At 38.7% G+C, this 18,216-nt stretch overlaps 1 protein-coding gene across 1 annotated transcript; it reads right to left on the bottom strand.

The window, feature by feature from the left end:
- Positions 1-795: 795 nt before the first annotated feature.
- Positions 796-16,454, bottom strand: LOC145984978 (nose resistant to fluoxetine protein 6-like). Its single transcript, XM_083118437.1, has 11 exons — positions 16,450-16,454; positions 15,758-15,846; positions 15,308-15,501; positions 14,325-14,494; positions 13,185-13,365; positions 11,759-11,946; positions 10,993-11,125; positions 9,910-10,099; positions 2,488-2,630; positions 1,474-1,582; positions 796-1,012 (listed from the first exon to the last, which is right to left on the bottom strand). The coding sequence occupies exons 1-11, from the start codon at positions 16,452-16,454 to the stop codon at positions 822-824; spliced, it is 1,593 nt and encodes a 530-aa protein (XP_082974563.1). The 3' UTR covers positions 796-821.
- Between the last annotated feature and the right edge of the window lie 1,762 nt (positions 16,455-18,216).

Below are 18,216 nucleotides of genomic sequence, written 5' to 3'. Positions count from 1 at the left end.
AGTGGACTTAAAACACCAAATCAATCAATATTACAAGTGTATTAAATGTTTGACCTTTTTTTGTATGAATATGCATACTCGACTTCATCAAAAAGGTTGTTCAGTACGGATTGAGTACCATATTTTTTTCGACCCAATTTCCAGTCCATACTTTTCTTTTTTTAATTTTTAATAAAGCCAAAAGCCGTAATTATCCTACAACATTCTTCAAATTGCTCGTCCATCTTTACAGTTTGTCTGCTCTGCACAATGTCTTATGGAAACAAAAGACTCTCGACAAGTACGGTAACAAGTATCGTGTGAAGCGAAAACTTCCAAATGGGTAGCCAGTCCAGCGCCAACTAGGGCATTCCTACTGGAAATCCAGTTCCGTGTGATTCGGGCATTAATTTAATACGGCACCAATATTTTCAAGGGTCTTTACTCACTTCCAACTGCTTTTCTCCTTCCGGGTTATATTAGTAGAGGTTATTACACCACTCCAAGAGATAAAATACAGCCAGGCATATGAAGAGAAGGGAAAACTCCATAAAAACTATTCATGAAATTAAACCTTATGTCAACATTTAATTACGAAATAATTGGACACCTTATTTAACTGTTACTTGAAGGATGGGTAAGAAAGATATACTCATGGCAGAATAGTATGAAAATATTTTATTTACAAACAAGTAATGCTTTTAAATAACAAAACTGATAAATATATTATACATCAATAATACTCCACAATGGCATAAATAAACGATGAGAATTAAGGCAGCGAGTGGAAATGTTGATGAATGGTGATTGGTGATGAATGCTCATGATGATTTCTTAAGGTGCTACCTTTCGGAGTCGATTGGTTTCTGACTTAACACAACAACTTGCGATGGCGAGTGATCATCGTCGTGTAGGAAACCTCCCTTCGCGTGGCCGTTCGACACAGCAACTGTCGTGCCATTGGACACAGCAACTGTCGTGCCGTTGGACACTTGAGGCTGCTTCTCTTGCGGTCTGCTGTTTCTTTGTCCTCCTATCAAGAGAGGAAGAGAAAGGATATTAGCCCAAGATGTAGACCTTGCTTCATTCATCGGAGGAAGATTAAATCAATGTAAATATATTATAGTTGGGTTCCAAATTTACATAGGCTATATGTAATATATGTAGTTTTCTATGTATTAATACTATTCAGTACATAATAAATATATAACTACTTAAGCTAACTACCTCTCAATGGAGGTTGAGAATGCTTGTGCTAATATGAGAACAAATGTGATTATTGCTGATGCCCTTTTACCTTTTCCCCGTTGAGGAGTGGTTAGCACAGCGTGTTGCAACACCAGGGGTCCGGGTACGAATCCCGGCCAAGGCATGGATATTTAATTGTGAATGTTGTCTCATCATCAACTCATCCTGATATTCGCTATTAGCCAAAATGTTAGAAATGCGAAGTAAAGTAAACGAAATCAATGAATCAATCGATCAATTTTTTACCTTTTCGGAATATCTCCTTCTCGATGATGAGGATGGGCGACTCGAAGGCCAACGAGAAGATGGCTGCCAATAGGAGAGTCAGAACCATGTCTCCAAGGAATGTCTCTGTCTGCAAGAAGAAAGGAAACAATCAACCTTAGACTGTGAAAACAATTAATACATTTTCTGTTCGAACACTTTTAACTTTACTTTTAATGTCACAAGCCGGACCCTGTGGCCGAGTGATGTCGACCTCCGTGGCTGAGTGGTTAGCAGAGCGCAGTACAACGCCAGGGGTTCCGGATTCGAGTCCCGGGTAAGGCACGGGTATTTGTGTTTGCCCAGATGATAAGAAACTGAGAAACTGTAAGAACTGAACGATGTAAAAGTGAGAAAAAGTATGAATGGTGGGGGATACCTCCGTGTAGGGGGTATTTCCTTAAAAAAAAAAGTGCTTAGGACATCGCGCTGCGACGCCAAGGGTCCCGGGTTCGAATCCCGCTCGGGCTTGGTTGTCTGTGAATGTCCATTCATCAATTTCATCATTTCATCACTCATACCCATCTTCGCAAATTAGCCAAGAGGCACAAAACGAGAAGTAAAATAAACTAAATCAATCAATGTTACAGTTATGGACAAACATTATTTGATAGTAAAATATTTTTGATAGTTTGGGCATCAAACAGAGAGAAAGGTGGGAATTGAGATGTATGTATAATTGCTGTAAGATTTTAAAGATGGAATTTTGCCACCACCGACACAACAATATATTCTAAGTAGACTTACTATATGGAGAAATCGAATGGTACATGCATTGAAAGGAAGGAAATTTTATAATATTCTTGAAAAACCTGGTTGTGTAAAAAAGAAAACAAAATATGCAAGTAATGTCGAAGATGCGTTTTGCAGAGTTTTTCAAAATTTAACAAAGCCATAAACCTTGATTGAAATTGATATGGAAAGTAACATTTGAAATTAGATTTAGCACAGTGTGACCGTTTTACGCCACGTTATTTACTGGACTGACATACTTACAAATCGACTGTCCGAGTAGTAGTCTGTGGTCCTTGTTGAGCCCATCATGTAAAGGAGAACGAGGAAATGCACGAGGTAGGAGCAGTATGTGAGTCGACTCAGAGGTTGGAAAGGCTTCCAGGAGAGAATGGCATTCACTGGACCTAGGGAGAAAATGAAGACATATACATTATAAAGCACAACATTTCATTATATTGAAATGACCCTCGGGCCGGAGTGGTTAGCACATCGCGCTACGGCGCTAGGGGTCCCAGGTTTGAATCCCGGCCTGGGCATGGATGTGAGTGTCCATTCATCAATTTCATCATATCATCACTCATTCCAATCTTCGCAATTAGCCAAAGTGACACAAAAACGAAGTAAAATAAAGCAAATCATTATATTGAAATGACTCCCTATTCATTATAGTGTAATGTTTATGTGGTAAATTTAGAGCAAAGACAACCTATTCGTACCTGAACCCAATTCTACTTTAAAAGTAGAATCCAAATTATGTATACAGAAACCAAAATATGTCAATTGTCACAAGTATGTTGACACGAGTAACACGTCAAAGTGTATAAACTGTTTGCGATGCACTTTTGGTACATCACGAGACACACAAAAATGCCTCAAAGGGTACTTTGTGTTTTCAGTTGTTGATTTCTGTTTAAGATTGTAAATAGTATTGCTTTCCGCTCCTCATTTGTTTTTATTTTACTCCCGCTGGGAGCTTCGTGCAAGAACTCGGAATTCTGGGAGCGTGATATTCGAACGCGGCGGAATGGTGCATGTCGGCTCGCGGCAGTGAGAGAACATTTCAGCTAGCCTATCGGATATGGGCCCTTTTTGTATTTCTTCATTGTGCAAACGTATTTAATTATTATATAATACCAAGTGAATTAAAGGACTTGTATCATATGCGAATTTGTTACTATATCCGTTGTTCCAGCCCTATGGTAAGATAGACAATATGGCGTCATACCCAGAGATGCTAGTTTTCTTTCATGTTGATACGTGGAAGGTATCTGCAGACATTTATGGTCCTCCGCATTCCGGATATAGTGACAGTTTGTTTCGTGCAGTTCAGTGATCATCAGTTGTGACAGTTCTAATTGTGACAGTGTTACAGAACGAACAGTGTTTTTGGTTTGCACAGATACATGTTTTCCGCGCTTTCGTAACGAACATCGTTACAACGAATTTTGCAGTGATCTTGAACTCGGTTGCGATTTCACGGTACGGTGAAATCAGCTGTTTCAGGAACTCTTGTTTCGTCGTAGGATGATGGATTCTCTGTTTCTTCACCACCGTCGTGGGAGGAGGGATTGACTTTCTACGCGAGCATCAAAGAAGCAAATCGGTGAGTAAGTCTGGTTCATTTTACATTTCCTTCCTTGTATTTTCCTTACCTTGCAACCATGGCCGACATTCAACGTCTTATCAAAGAGAGAAATGCATGCAAGCGCAAACTCAAACGTATAGCTTCGTATGTTGATACTTACGATGAAGCATCAAGCAACATTCTAACAATCAAGACTCGCTTGGAGCATTTAAACGAGGTTTGGCTAAAATTAGAGGAAGTTCAAGACAGCATTGAACTACAATCAGTCGAAGGTGAACATGACGCGGCAAGAGAAGAAATTGAACGTATGTACTTTGATTTGAAAACAAGAATGCAAATTTTGATTGACAAGCATGTCACAAAGCCAGTTTCCCCTGAAACTAAACAATCTGCATCACGAGGAAGTACGCAGGTGAAGCTTCCGGCAATTGCATTACCACATTTTAGCGGTAATTACACGCAGTGGGTGTCTTTCAAGGACACGTTCGTATCGCTGATACACAACAATGTAGATATTTCAAATGTTCAGAAGTTTCAGTATTTGCGCGTATCATTGAAAGGCGAGGCCTTACATCTAATTCAAAATTTGCCAATGACAGAAGCAAATTACGCTATTGCTTGGGAGCAACTCAATGAGCGATACGACAATAAAAGGTTGATAGCAGTCTCACATGTAAATGATATTTTACATATCAATCCAGTTGTAAAGGAGAATTGTCAGGAACTTCGTGCATTTACAAACACTGCAGTTAGCTCTATTTCGGCGCTCAAAATGATAGCTGAAGACACGTCGTTAACTGATATAATTTTAGTTCAGCATCTTGTTTCAAATCTCGACCCTGCAACGAGAAGAGCATTTGAACTAGAAAGTAATGATACTGAATTTAGCACATTAGATCAGCTCTTTAGTTTTCTAGAGCACAGATGCCAGGCTCTTGAAAAGATTAATCCAGTTACGAGTGAAGGTAACAAGGTAGCAACAAAATCATCTACAAATATGCACAAACAGTACAGTGCTAAATGTCAACAATCTTCGAAGTCATATGTTACAACAGATTCTTCATTGTGCATGTTTTGTAAAGCAAACAAACATCGCTTATTTTTGTGTGAAGCCTTTAAGAAAGCTTCTATTTCACAAAAGTATAAATTTTTACGTGAGAATCGCGTATGCTTTAACTGTCTTAGCAGCAACAATCACGTTTCGGCGCAGTGTAAATATGGAGTGTGCAAGCGATGTAAACAGAAGCATAGTACTTTACTTCATGTAGATGAAGGTACATCCAATGTAAACCGGCAACGAGAAATGTCATCTGGGGGTCACGTGAACACATCGATGGTAAACAATACAAGCGATTCTTCACAGCATTCAGATCAAGCACCTCAGGTTTCTTATTGTTCAATTAAGCAGAAAAGCGCGTCACAGGTGTTACTTGCTACGGCGATTGTTCAAGTACAAGATATAGCGGGCAATTGGGTCAATTGTCGTGCTCTCTTGGACGCGGCGAGTCAGAATAATTTCATTGTTGAAGACATTGTTCAAAGTAATCGTCTTCGAAAGGTAAAGCATCGAGTTCCCATTCAGGGAATCAACAATTCGTCAGCTGAATCGAGTCATTCAGTAGAGATCCGTCTGAGATCTAATAATAGCAATTTTACGACAAGTATTTCGTGCTCAGTGTTGCCAACCATTACAGGACTAATGCCTTCAGAAAAGGTTGATGCATCTGAATGGAACATTCCAACAGATATTCGTTTAGCAGACCCAAGCTTTTGTTCGCCTGGCAAAATACAGATTCTGCTTGGTGCAGAGGTTTTCTTTACCGTTATGAAGCCTGAAAAGAGAACAAAACCAGGAAATTTCCCCATTCTTCAAGACACAGAGTTTGGATGGATTATTGCAGGGAAGATTCCAGCAACATCTTCTAGCAACAGTATTACTAGGTCATTTTTCACGAGAAAGGAAGATTCTTTCAGCTCGCAACTCCAACAGTTCTGGATCATAGAGGAGATCCATACGAAGCTGCAATCACCAGAAGAAATGGCTTGCGAGCAACATTTTCAGCGAAATGTGACACGAGATGAAAGTGGCCGTTATACGGTCAGGCTACCATTACGTAAGGATCGTTCAGTGTTAGGTGACTCCTCGCACTCTGCATTAACTCGATTTCACCAATTAGAAACGAGGCTTCAACGTCAACCACAATTAAAGGCTGATTATACAGAATTTATGCAAGAATATTACCAGTTGGGACACATGGAACCCATAGGGAATTTAAATGATGTACAAACAAATGACTGCACAAAATTTTTCATTCCGCATCATTGTGTTTTCAAGGATTCCAGTACAACGAAAATACGTGTTGTTTTTGATGGGAGTTCGCCATCAACAAGCGGTGAATCAATAAATAGCATACAAATGGTTGGACCTACCATACAGGAAGATTTGTTTTCCATTGTTCTAAGATTTCGAACTCACAAGGTGGCATTGGTTTCTGATGTAACAAAGATGTATAGAATGATACACATACATCCTGATGACAGGCCACTGCAATGCATTCTGTGGAGAAACTCTCCTCAGGAACTCATAACAGTATTTCAATTGAATACGGTCTCGTATGGGCTTACATCAAGTGCCTTTTTAGCAACCAGATGTCTGAAGCAGTTAGCCGAAGATGAAGCAGTTAACTTCCCACACGCATCTCAAGTGTTGCAGCGTGATTTCTATGTTGATGATTACGTTGGAGGAAGCAGTAGCGTGCAAGGTGCGTTACAACTTTATCAAGATCTTTCAGAACTTCTGAAAAGAGGAGGATTCATCTTACGAAAGTGGTGCTCCAACAGCACTGAAGTACTCAACGCTATTCCAGAATCACTGAAAGAGACTCAAAATCTAATTCATTTTCATACCGAAGGTGTTAAAACTCTAGGAATTTCATGGAATCCCTCGGCAGACACTTTCATGATTAACATTGGAGCCAAGTCTGTCAACATGATGTCACACAAACCAACCAAACGTCAAGTAGCGAGTGTTATTGCCCAGATTTTTGATCCAATTGGACTACTTTCACCAGTAACTGTAATGTATAAGTATTTTTTACAACAGTTGTGGCTTCACAACATAAACTGGGATGATCCACTTCCAGATAGCCTGCAAGTTGAATGGGTTCATCTTCATTCTCAGCTACCAGTCATCAGTGAAATGCAAATACCACGTTTCATCCTAACACCTGGCTGTGTCAACAATATACAAATCCATGGCTTTTCCGATGCATCGGAGAAAAATTATGGCAGTTGCTTGTATGTTCGTTCAGCAAACGAAGAAGGTTACACCGAAGTTCACTTACTGTGCTCAAAATCACGGGTCGCCCCGATCAAGAAAACCACTCTTCCTAGATTGGAACTGTGCGCTTCAGTCTTATTGGCCAAATTACTCAACAAAACTCTCCCAATTTTGAGACTTAACATTGACAATGTTTATTTGTGGACAGATTCACAAATAGTTCTGGCATGGCTTAGATCGCCAGCAAGCAGATGGAAGCCTTTTGTATCCAACAGAGTAGCGCAAATTCAAGAATTTACTCAAACTTATCAATGGAGACATGTTTCGTCCAAGGATAATCCAGCGGATTTAATCTCCCGTGGAGTTAAACCTCAAGATATTCATCATCATTCGCTATGGTTTCATGGTCCAGCTTGGTTGCAAGAAGATGAAACGTGCTGGCCATCATCATCATCTGACACAAGTCTTAAGAACAAAGATGTTCCTGAACAACGAAAGCTTCCTGTAACTACACTGGTGTCTCATCTGCAATCAGAGGCAATAATAAACGATTTTTCTACATTTTTCAAATTGTTAAGGATTGTAGCGCTCTGTAAAAGATTCATTCGCAATTGTAAAAATGCAAGTAACAAACAATCCGATCCACTTACTTCAATTGACATTGAAGACGCTACTCAAACGTGTGTCGTTATGACACAAATTTCGTTCTTTCATCGAGAGATAAATGATCTCACTGCCAAAGGGCAAGTATCCAACAAAAGTATCCTTAAAGACTTACACCCCTTTCTGGATAATCAGGGAATTCTTCGTGTTGGAGGTAGGCTAGAAAATAGCAACTTGGAATTCAGCAGCAAGCATCAAATCATTTTGCATCCAAAAAGTCACTTCGCCCGTCTACTAATAGCATCAGAGCATGAACGATTGATGCACGCAGCACCTCAATTGTTAATCTCATCCATTCGAGAAAGGTACTGGATACCTAGAATACGACAAGTTATTAAGCAAATCATTCATCAGTGTTTAACTTGTTATCGTTTGAAGGCATCCGCAGCACAACAGCTAATGGGACAGCTCCCATCCATCAGAGTTACACCTAGCAAGGCATTTAATCATGTAGGCATAGACTATGCCGGACCATACGTCATCAAAGTAGGGTCAATCAGGAGTAAAATCACAAAGAAATGCTACATAGCTCTTTTTACGTGTCTAGCCACGAGAGCAATACATCTTGAGCTAGTAACAGACCTTACTTCTGAAGCTTTCATAGCAGCATTGCGACGCTTTACAGCAAGGCGAGGCAAGTGTTCCACCATTATCAGCGATAATGCCACAACATTTCAAGGAGCGAAGAACGAACTTCAGAAACTTCAATTTGCTATTTCAATCGCAAGGATTCAGTGAAGACATTCAAAGGTATGCAGCACAAGAAAACTTTCAGTGGAAAAATTCACCTCCACGTAGCCCAACATTCGGTGGTGTCTGGGAAAGCGCCATAAAATCCATGAAGTACCATCTTCGTAGAGTCGCCAAGAATGCTGTACTGACATACGAAGAGCTGTCAACTCTTTTGTGCCAAATCGAAGCTTGCTTAAACTCTCGACCTCTTACATCCTTACCTGACTCTCATGAAGAATTTAATTACCTCACTCCAGGCCACTTTCTTATTGGTGGTCCACTAACTTCCTTTCCTCAACCAGACTTAAGTGATCTCAAGGAAAATAGGCTTTCCAAGTGGCAACGAGTTCAACAGTTTCAACAAAGGATTTGGAGAAACTGGTCCCGAGATTATCTTCATGGTATGCAACAGCGTCAGAAGTGGACAACCACGCAGCCCAACCTGCAACCAGGACTACTTGTGCTTCTGAAAGAAGACAACCTACCCCCATTATCTTGGAAAATGGGCATTATAGAAGAAGTTTTTCCAGGGAAAGACAATTTAGTTCGTGTAGCCGTGGTTCGCACCAAGGATGGAGTGTACCGAAGGGCTCTCAGTAAGATTGTACCTCTTCCAGATGGGAAGATCAATTGAACTTTCATGATTTAGTTTGGATGCTGTGCATTCCAACGGGGGGGAGAATGTTTAAGATTGTAAATAGTATTGCTTTCCGCTCCTCATTTGTTTTTATTTTACTCCCGCTGGGAGCTTCGTGCAAGAACTCGGAATTCTGGGAGCGTGATATTCGAACGCGGCGGAATGGTGCATGTCGGCTCGCGGCAGTGAGAGAACATTTCAGCTAGCCTATCGGATATGGGCCCTTTTTGTATTTCTTCATTGTGCAAACGTATTTAATTATTATATAATACCAAGTGAATTAAAGGACTTGTATCATATGCGAATTTGTTACTATATCCGTTGTTCCAGCCCTATGGTAAGATAGACAATATGGCGTCATACCCAGAGATGCTAGTTTTCTTTCATGTTGATACGTGGAAGGTATCTGCAGACAATTTCTATGATGCAACAAAAACGGATCAATTGAGATCATAACATACTATCATTCCGAAGAAACCAAAATCGATTCTTGAACAATGCCACTAATGCTTCAAAAGTGCATCAATCATCCTTTTATGCATTTCAAGTTCTGTGTGTGCCTGTGCTCCCACACAGTACCCTCCAGATTCCAACGGTACACAGCTATGGAGTATGTTCCAATGTTATGTGGCATTTCGAAATGTTCTGTGTTGTGCAGAATTTCTAGTAGCACAGCAATTTTATAATATTTACATTGAAGAGGATAATAGAACAGATATACTTTAGAAAACAAGTATGCATTTTTCCATCTAATAAACCTATAGAATTTACAAATATTTTACTCACCTCCATATCCTTTGACGCAGGCGAATATCACCCACCCAATCCCAGCAGCCCACGCCACTCTATGCAAACTGGAGTAGAAGGCAGCTTCCACAGCGTCATAAACGTATCCATCATCGTAGACGATGATCAGACTGTAGAGGACGGTGAGACAGACGGCCGTAGACAGAAGCCATCCTAACGCAACCAACCACTGTAAGTGAAAACCGGAAAATTTTTAAGACATGCTATGTGTTTTAGATATTCCTCCTCCTTCTGACTTTTAATTAATTACTAGGGCCCGGACTTTATGTTATAACATTTTTTACAATTGGCTTCGGATCTATTATTTGGGTGAGATCTTTACATATCTGGTGAAAATTAGCCGAAAAAGACAAACGTGACAAAGCATATTTTGACATATTTCACCAATTTCGCGTTTTTACAACATATTTCTGCAATTTTGTTGTAATAAAACATATTTCTGTATAATTTCGTAATTCTCTCGCACATTATCGGTTATTTCATATTTTTTTCTTCGTAGCATTAGCACAACGGATAGTTCATATTGTCGATGGCAGGATATGGAAATTACGGAGGAAGAAAGGTGCCGTCTTTTCTTAGTAAAGAACAAAAATATCCCCACTTTTTTTATCCCGCCGACAATCGATAGCCATGCAAACATTATTGAGAAAAAATGTTCTCTCTCATTGTTGTACGGGAAGTAAAGAAGTTTCGTTCTCATTTCTTTGCCTTTTTCGCTTTTCGCAAATATCAGTCAAAAGTAAAAATAATATTCGGTATATTACAGACCCTACTCTACTCTATCGGGTACGGGAGAAATTCGAGAGTACTGTTGTGCATATTTTTGGCTTTACTGGGAATATTTCTGCATTATTCTGACATGTTTGTAATTTTTCATGACATATTTTCCAATTTATATGACATAATTACATACATATTTTGTAGTTTTATAGGACATAAAGTCCCGGGCCCTATTAATTACTAGTTCTTTCAAGAGTGGAAGAAATTTTACATAAAATAACAAAAATATAAGCACTAATATGAAATCACCATTGATAGATGATTACATTAATTAATATTTACCTTTGGAATGTGAACCTCCTGGTGTCTTGTTTTATAGAGGTAGTATCCAAGCATTGCTCCCAGAAAGTAGACTGATCCTCGACAGTAGGTTGGATAGTAGATGTAGCTCATGTAGTCCATCAACTTATCGCTCCTGAAAATTTCATGAAAGGTTAGTATTTTCTTGAAAAACATCAACATACGTAGTTACTTTTTTAAAAATAGTGATATGTATTGATATGAAATATGTTAAGTAGGAATATGACTTGCTGAATAAGGTCTCACTTCTTTAAAAATGTTCTTACTAGAACTATTGTGATCGACAGCAATAATAACAACATTAATATACACTTGTATACCGTCTACTAAACAAACATTTGTCAATATGTCATCTTTCATTTTTTCTGTTTTAAGGATCACATTTTGAAGATACTTGTCATCATATGTCGTGATGAAATATTGTAATCATTCACCACTTTGTCAACGCACTAGTTCAAGCACTTCTCAACCCTCCATCGGAATCGATCGAAGTGGCCACCTTGGTGCCTGAGCTTGTCAAGTGGCTGACTTTCAATCCCATCACCAACTGCCTTGGGGTGGAGTCCCGGCCTGGGCATGGGTGTTCTCTGTGAGTGCCCACTTCATCAATTCCATCAAATCATCATCAACACTTAGCTGCAGGTGGCAGAAATGCGACGTAAAATACATAGCGATTGTGTGAAGTGTGTGAAATGTAAACACTGACTCGCAACTCGCAAATGAACTGAAAATCACAAAAAATACTTACTTAAAAACCGCCGTCCATGGAAGATTCATGTCAATCGTTAACCAGAAAGGCAAGGCTACGCACAATACTGTGAGCAGACCAAGTAGCCCCAACCCAACAGCCGGCCACTTCCACAGAGGGTAGAGGAAAAATGGCGAGATCCAGTACAGCTGCATGTCCACCTGTAGGTACCACGCCTGACCAACGCACTGAAAGGAAATAAGTAAGCGTGTAAATAATGAATCGAGCACTGCTAATGTTTTAAAATCCTTCTAACACATCATATCGATTGTGTCTTTAAATCTGAAGGCAAGGATCTTATACTGAGATGAAATCTTTAGCTGGAAATTTTTAGTAGTGTATTTAAATGTTATGGTCCCAATAACACATATCTCAGAACAAATACTAATTTTTCAAAATCTTTTCTTGCCATAATTTTCGGCAAAAAACAACTGCGATGAGCAATTCTATACATATGTACACATATTTGTTGAGGACTTCAGTACATGCATATAACTATGTAAATTGTCATGCCTTGTTGGCTTACCATCGAACCCGGAACCACTTGAACCAAAGGCGAGAATGCTAACCATTTTCCTAACAGGAAAACCGCTAAGCAGCAGTTTATCCTGTCATCCTCTCTCTCATCTTTCCCTATCAACTTGATTTAATTCTCTACTTTTTCATCCAAGATAGATAAACATCTTGTCCAGTGTTCAAAACCTGGACCCCTGGCGTCATAATGTATCGTGGCGACCAATCCGACACGGAGGTGGACTCAATTAGGCTGCGAAGGGGCTCACAAAATTCCAATATCGTAGGAATGTTCGCATGATCCTACTACAACTTGTGGCGATCCCATGTTCCGTTCGTATCACTACAAGGCGGAAGTGATCGTGGTCATTCATAGATTTATAGACAATTGATGTTTCAGGAGTTAAGTGGCATGTATACTCAGCCAACATACATGTACACCACTGGAAATTGTAGCAGGCAAATGTTTAACATATATTTGGCTATATGTGTGTGCCTACTACGTTTGGAGGACAACTGTCCGAGGAAATCGGCACGCAAATTATTTGTGCATTCTCGCGGATGAATGCGAGAGCTTTCTGATCGCTCCTTATGCAGTTATTACCTTCAGACATTTGGACTCTACACTTCAGATCCTGCAACAATTGCAATAACCATCCATTCCTTCCATTATTGTTAAGAATTCGTGCAATATTGAATTATGCCAAAAACACTTTATGAAATATTTCCACAACTATATACGTAATACAATATGTTTTTCCCTCCCCATTTGTGCTTTGAATCTAGTCAACTCAAAAACTTTTCTCCCTACTCTCCTCTAGACTTCGCAGCCTAGTTTCAACCACGAATTGACACCAAAATTAGCCTTGCAAAATAGTATCCCTTTGAATTTGAGAAATAAACACATACTGACCTCTGCACCTGAAAACTCCTGCATGTACTTGTAGTTATTGACGTATATGAGAGTTTTCCACCAGCTCTCAGCACAGGCATCCCTCGTTCCAGAAATCGCAGCGTTCCACAGAGGACCTGATCCGATGAAGTAAAACAAAGTCGCGTTGAGGCCTACTATAATGGCTAAAGCTGGTGTGAGCCTGAAAGTAAGGGATAAAAGTTACCATGCGTCTTCTTTAACTCTGGAATACAGACATTTTAACATTTTGTGACATTTCCAAAGTTGTCATCCAGCAAAGATATATCTTTGAAATTACACAGCAAGAAGTTATTAAGATAATGTTTCTGAATAAGACTGGAAGATTACAAGGTATACAAGAAACTTATAAGCCTTGTAATCAAGGGTTCCCGGGTTCGATACCCGGTGGAGGCACATAGTGGTTCGGACCCCACTTTAAACTGTAGGTCCAGTCGCGATTAGCCTTACTGTGGATAAAGTGGACTTAAAACACCAACTCAATCAATCAATCAAGAAAAATATAATTGTTGACTAATAGAACCGCTACGAGGCCAGGCGTCCCGAGTTCGAATTCCTGCCTGGGAATGGGTGTTCTTTAGAGTCCCCCTTCATCAATTTCATCATATCATTAGTAATCCTTATAATAATTAGCAAAAACTGGCAGAAAAGCTAAGTAAAATAAACGAAATCAATAGAATCAATATTTGAGTGTGTGTGAATGTAATGCATTTTATGTTAGTAATCAACCAAGCTGAAAAAGTATTCTTATGTATCGATTGCGTCCGTTCGAAAGCTTTCGATGCTTCAGACAGTCAGTGATCTTAAAAGAATAATTTATTTTAAAAAAGAAATTTAGTACACTGACCAAACAACAGGTCCGTGACCTATCTACATCTTAGAAACTAGTAAAGCCACAAATATACAATTGAGTGGACTAAAATGTTTTGGCCCCTCCATTCATGCACGTGATTCATGATCATGTGGCATACCGACATCTCATATTGGTTATTGAAAACACAGCTTCAAATTGCTGCTATCATGTTTCTTTCACAAGCTTGATATCGGAATCACCAATTTCTGCACATTTTGAATACAAAGATATCAATAACGTGTCTGGAAATGGACGTAATTATCGCATACCTTATGTATCGGTGCAGATAGAACACCAACATGTCTATCAAGTTGAACCTTTTTGTCTTCTCAACCTCCTTCAGAAAGATATAAACCAACAGAATTCCACTGAGGAGGAAGAACGTGTCCACGGATAGGAATGCGTTGAGGATTGCCATTTTCTGCCAGTCTTTTCTTATCTGCGAAGAACCAAGAAATACACGTTATGAATGACGAATACAGAAGGTCAGTTTCCAGGTACATCATGCTTACTCACAAATAACCTGAATCAGCGATCTACACTCAGCGAAAACTCCCACAAATATCCTACAATCCCTAATTTGGTCATTCCGACACTGAATTTACTCTTACACACACACACACACACACACAAAAAAAAAAACAAAAAAAAACACCCATTCCAATATAAAAAAATCCTGAATAAACTCCTCGAAGGATTAACCCATCGGTCCAGTGTTGATAAAGGTCCAGCATAAAAAATGGACTTTAAATTTACAATAAGCACGATAGATTTCAATGCTACCCTAAAAATAAGTTAATATGGAACTATTATCTGTCCGCTGTTCGAACAAAGACAATGTAGACAAATACACGTCGTTTCTGAGATATCCTATTGGTTGTTTGAATGACAGTTGTACGGAATCTTGCGCATAGGAATATAGTGCATGAGATAAAGCCATAGTACCACTCAACGTATATGTTCTATTGAAGTTCTATTAATTGGGTTAAGAATATCAGAATTAACACATAGGAAAATAAATTATTTCTCAGAATTTCCGTGGTTTATCTACATTAACTTTATTCTTGCGATGAATGGAGAATAGCTGGCTTGAAATTAATTGAATTTGTTTGTAGTCTACCGTGCTTTGGTTGAATTCACAAATGCCGCATTAATTTCCTACAAAATGTAATCTCACGGTTAAAATATATTTGGTATATTCTTCTCTCTTTGTCACTATTAAAAGCAACTGCAATAATTTATTACCACCCACCTCGATAAAGGGAGCAAAGTTTAGTAGTGGCACGCTCACGAAAACCGTCAACTTGTGCCCAAGGACGACCCACATCATACTGAAGAACCGTATCCCGTGAAAGCAGCCCATGGTGTCTGAGGAGGATGACGTACTCAGAAGACGCTTTCCGTTGGAGTAGAAGGAGAAGGCAACGAAAAGGTTCTGCCAACGCCCTGGAACACAAAAACACAACAATGACAATTAACAATGAACGATACAAAGCACTTGATTTTTCAAAATTTCATTAGATGACTATTATTTGTATGATTAGAGTATCTTAATTAACTGTTTCCTAAGCGAAGAAATGTGATCGAATGAGGACTATATGACTTTTCTTCCTAGTTTATGTTATATTTGGCAACGTTTCTTTTTGAATATCTGTTGAGAACATACTATAGAGAACAAAAGAGTAATGAAGCGGACTTGTACCTTTTCTTTGTTCCGATCTGAATAAAGTGAGTAGGACATCGTATCCAGTGCTTAGAACAATCAAAACAGCAAACACAATGAGTACAGATCTGTAATACAAAATAAAATAAGTAGTACAATAATTATTTACATTTTAACCTTGTTGAAGTGTGATATTATTTTGTTGAGATTGAGGTGTTTGTTAGTATGGCCTCCACTGCTTTATGTCATTCTCTTTGAGGACTCAGTACCTAATGGATCTTCCATCGAACATAAATTTACTACACAGACTTAAGAGGCAAATAGTGTAGTGGGGCCAATTCAGTGAAACATTGCTAGATCTTTTGCAACATTTAGTGTAGTCCTTACACCATTACTGTTTAAACAATGGCAAAACAAATAATCATAAATTTATCAACTATATATATATACTCCAAAAGTATGTAATAGTACATATATTAATAATTAGTTTTAAACAGTCGATTGGAAAAGGTTTATGACACAGATGATGCTTAATGATCTAGTCTAAATTTTGCGTACTGTACCCTACTGAAACATTTGAAGAGTATTGAATTAACAATGATGAAAGTTACGGATGTGCAGAAAAATAAGTTGTCTGAATATTCTCTTTATAAAGACAACTGAGATCGAGTAAAAAACACAAATCTTTACGTAGTTATTTCCCATTTCAGTTCTTCTGAATCTATACTTACAGCATTCCCCAATCTTTCGGTTCGAAACTCTTTTGTTCGTCAGTGGAGCAAGAGGTAGAACTGACGAAAGCTTCATATTCAATTAGAGTAAGGATCTCGTTGAGTCGATCTTGTAAGTCATCGGCACCGCATGTAGACGGAATACAGAGCGCAATCTGCAAGCCTCCAAGGGCTGTCAGCATCATGTCATAAGCAGCTCCCACAGTTTCCTGTGAAGACAGACGGAAGGAAATGTAAGAAGAGAAGAGAATAACATCGGCTTTACTTTAAGAGCTGTAAGAGCTGAAGTCCTGAATGAGAACACGGGTATATTGAACTGGACAAGAAAAACTCTAGAATTAGCAAAAATGGGCCTCTATTAATTGCTCGTTATTAATTGTAAACATAAATTGTCAACCACTATTCTTTAAAATTTAAATTAATATCTAAGAAATTAGAAGAAACAGTGTCTATTATCGCTGGCAGATGGAATTTTATTTCGATTATTTTCAATTTGTTTCCTTTATATTAGCTGCCGAAGTTGACGATTAAGGTGGAAAATAAACACACACATCCAAGGAATTTATACAAAATAATAACATATAAGAAAAGCCGGAAACGCTACAGATGATAATTACCTCTTTATTTTGCTGCATTGCTCGAATACCATTGAATATAATTGGGTCAGCGCCAAACATCCAAGGTTGTGCAGGAGTAGAAGTGCTTCCATCTGTTGGTTGTTCTGTGGTTCCACTTACGTTGCTAGTTCTAGGCAATACTGTGGCTAAGCAATACTTGCCACCGAACAGTTTTGTCCCATTTTCTGGAATCCTTAAGCTTACACATTGGTCGTAATTTCCAAACCATTTCAAATTTCCTTGCAGTATTCCAGGTTCGATCTTTGCTGATGCGTCCAGCACTGGAAATAAGGTAGATTGAATAGGTTAGAATGGAAAATGTACAATGACCGTTAAAATTTCTGTGTGTAAATCTAACACTCATTTCTGCAAGGATGAAATACAGGGTGTTCTCACATACAACCACTCAACATCTCAAACAGTTTAAAATCATTTTAAATTTTATATTGACTGTGATTTTCTTGTATCAGCCATATTAGGTGTAAGGTACTAGTATTATCAATTTTGTATGCCAGAACTACAAGCAATCATTTACCATAAAAGTAAGATCGGATTCAATGGTGGAATACAACTTATTCATATTTGGCCGACTGTACCATAGTTATTATTGACATAATGTTGTCATATGATGACCAGAATAGCTGATATCTAATCTTAATACATACTGAAATGATACTGACCAGACAGTTTTGAAGGGATATTTGACATCTTGATTTTATGCCTTCTCTGAGGTCTGGAGATAGTAACGTGGAATTCAACTTCCGCCCTTGGACCTTGGATGAACATGTAACCTAGTCATGTTGCCATATGAAGAAGAAAGTAAAGCATCACACACTTGAGTAGGTTAGGTGAGTATGAGGCCCCAAAGAAGGCATAATATCAAGTTTTTAAATATTGTCAACCGAACTGTTCATTCGACAGTTCAATCAGCTCCTGGTGATTCTGGTATAAAAATTAAGCAATCCTCTAATCAACACTAATATGAATAAACACTCGAACTATGACGGTATACTTACTTTGTATGATCCATCCTTCGGGAGACTGCTTGATCAAACTCGTAAGATTGCACGAACTATTAGACGATTCCATAGCCAAAGCAAGAATAGGTAACTTAGACATTATTTCAGATTCAAGACTTTCGCTTTGACGA

Source organism: Lepisma saccharinum, chromosome 1 (genome assembly GCF_977018435.1).
Source record: "Lepisma saccharinum chromosome 1, izLepSacc3.1, whole genome shotgun sequence".
NCBI lineage: Eukaryota > Metazoa > Arthropoda > Insecta > Zygentoma > Lepismatidae > Lepisma > Lepisma saccharinum.
The sequence above is the reverse complement of the archived record's forward strand: the minus strand, read 5'-3'. Positions and strand labels throughout refer to the sequence as shown.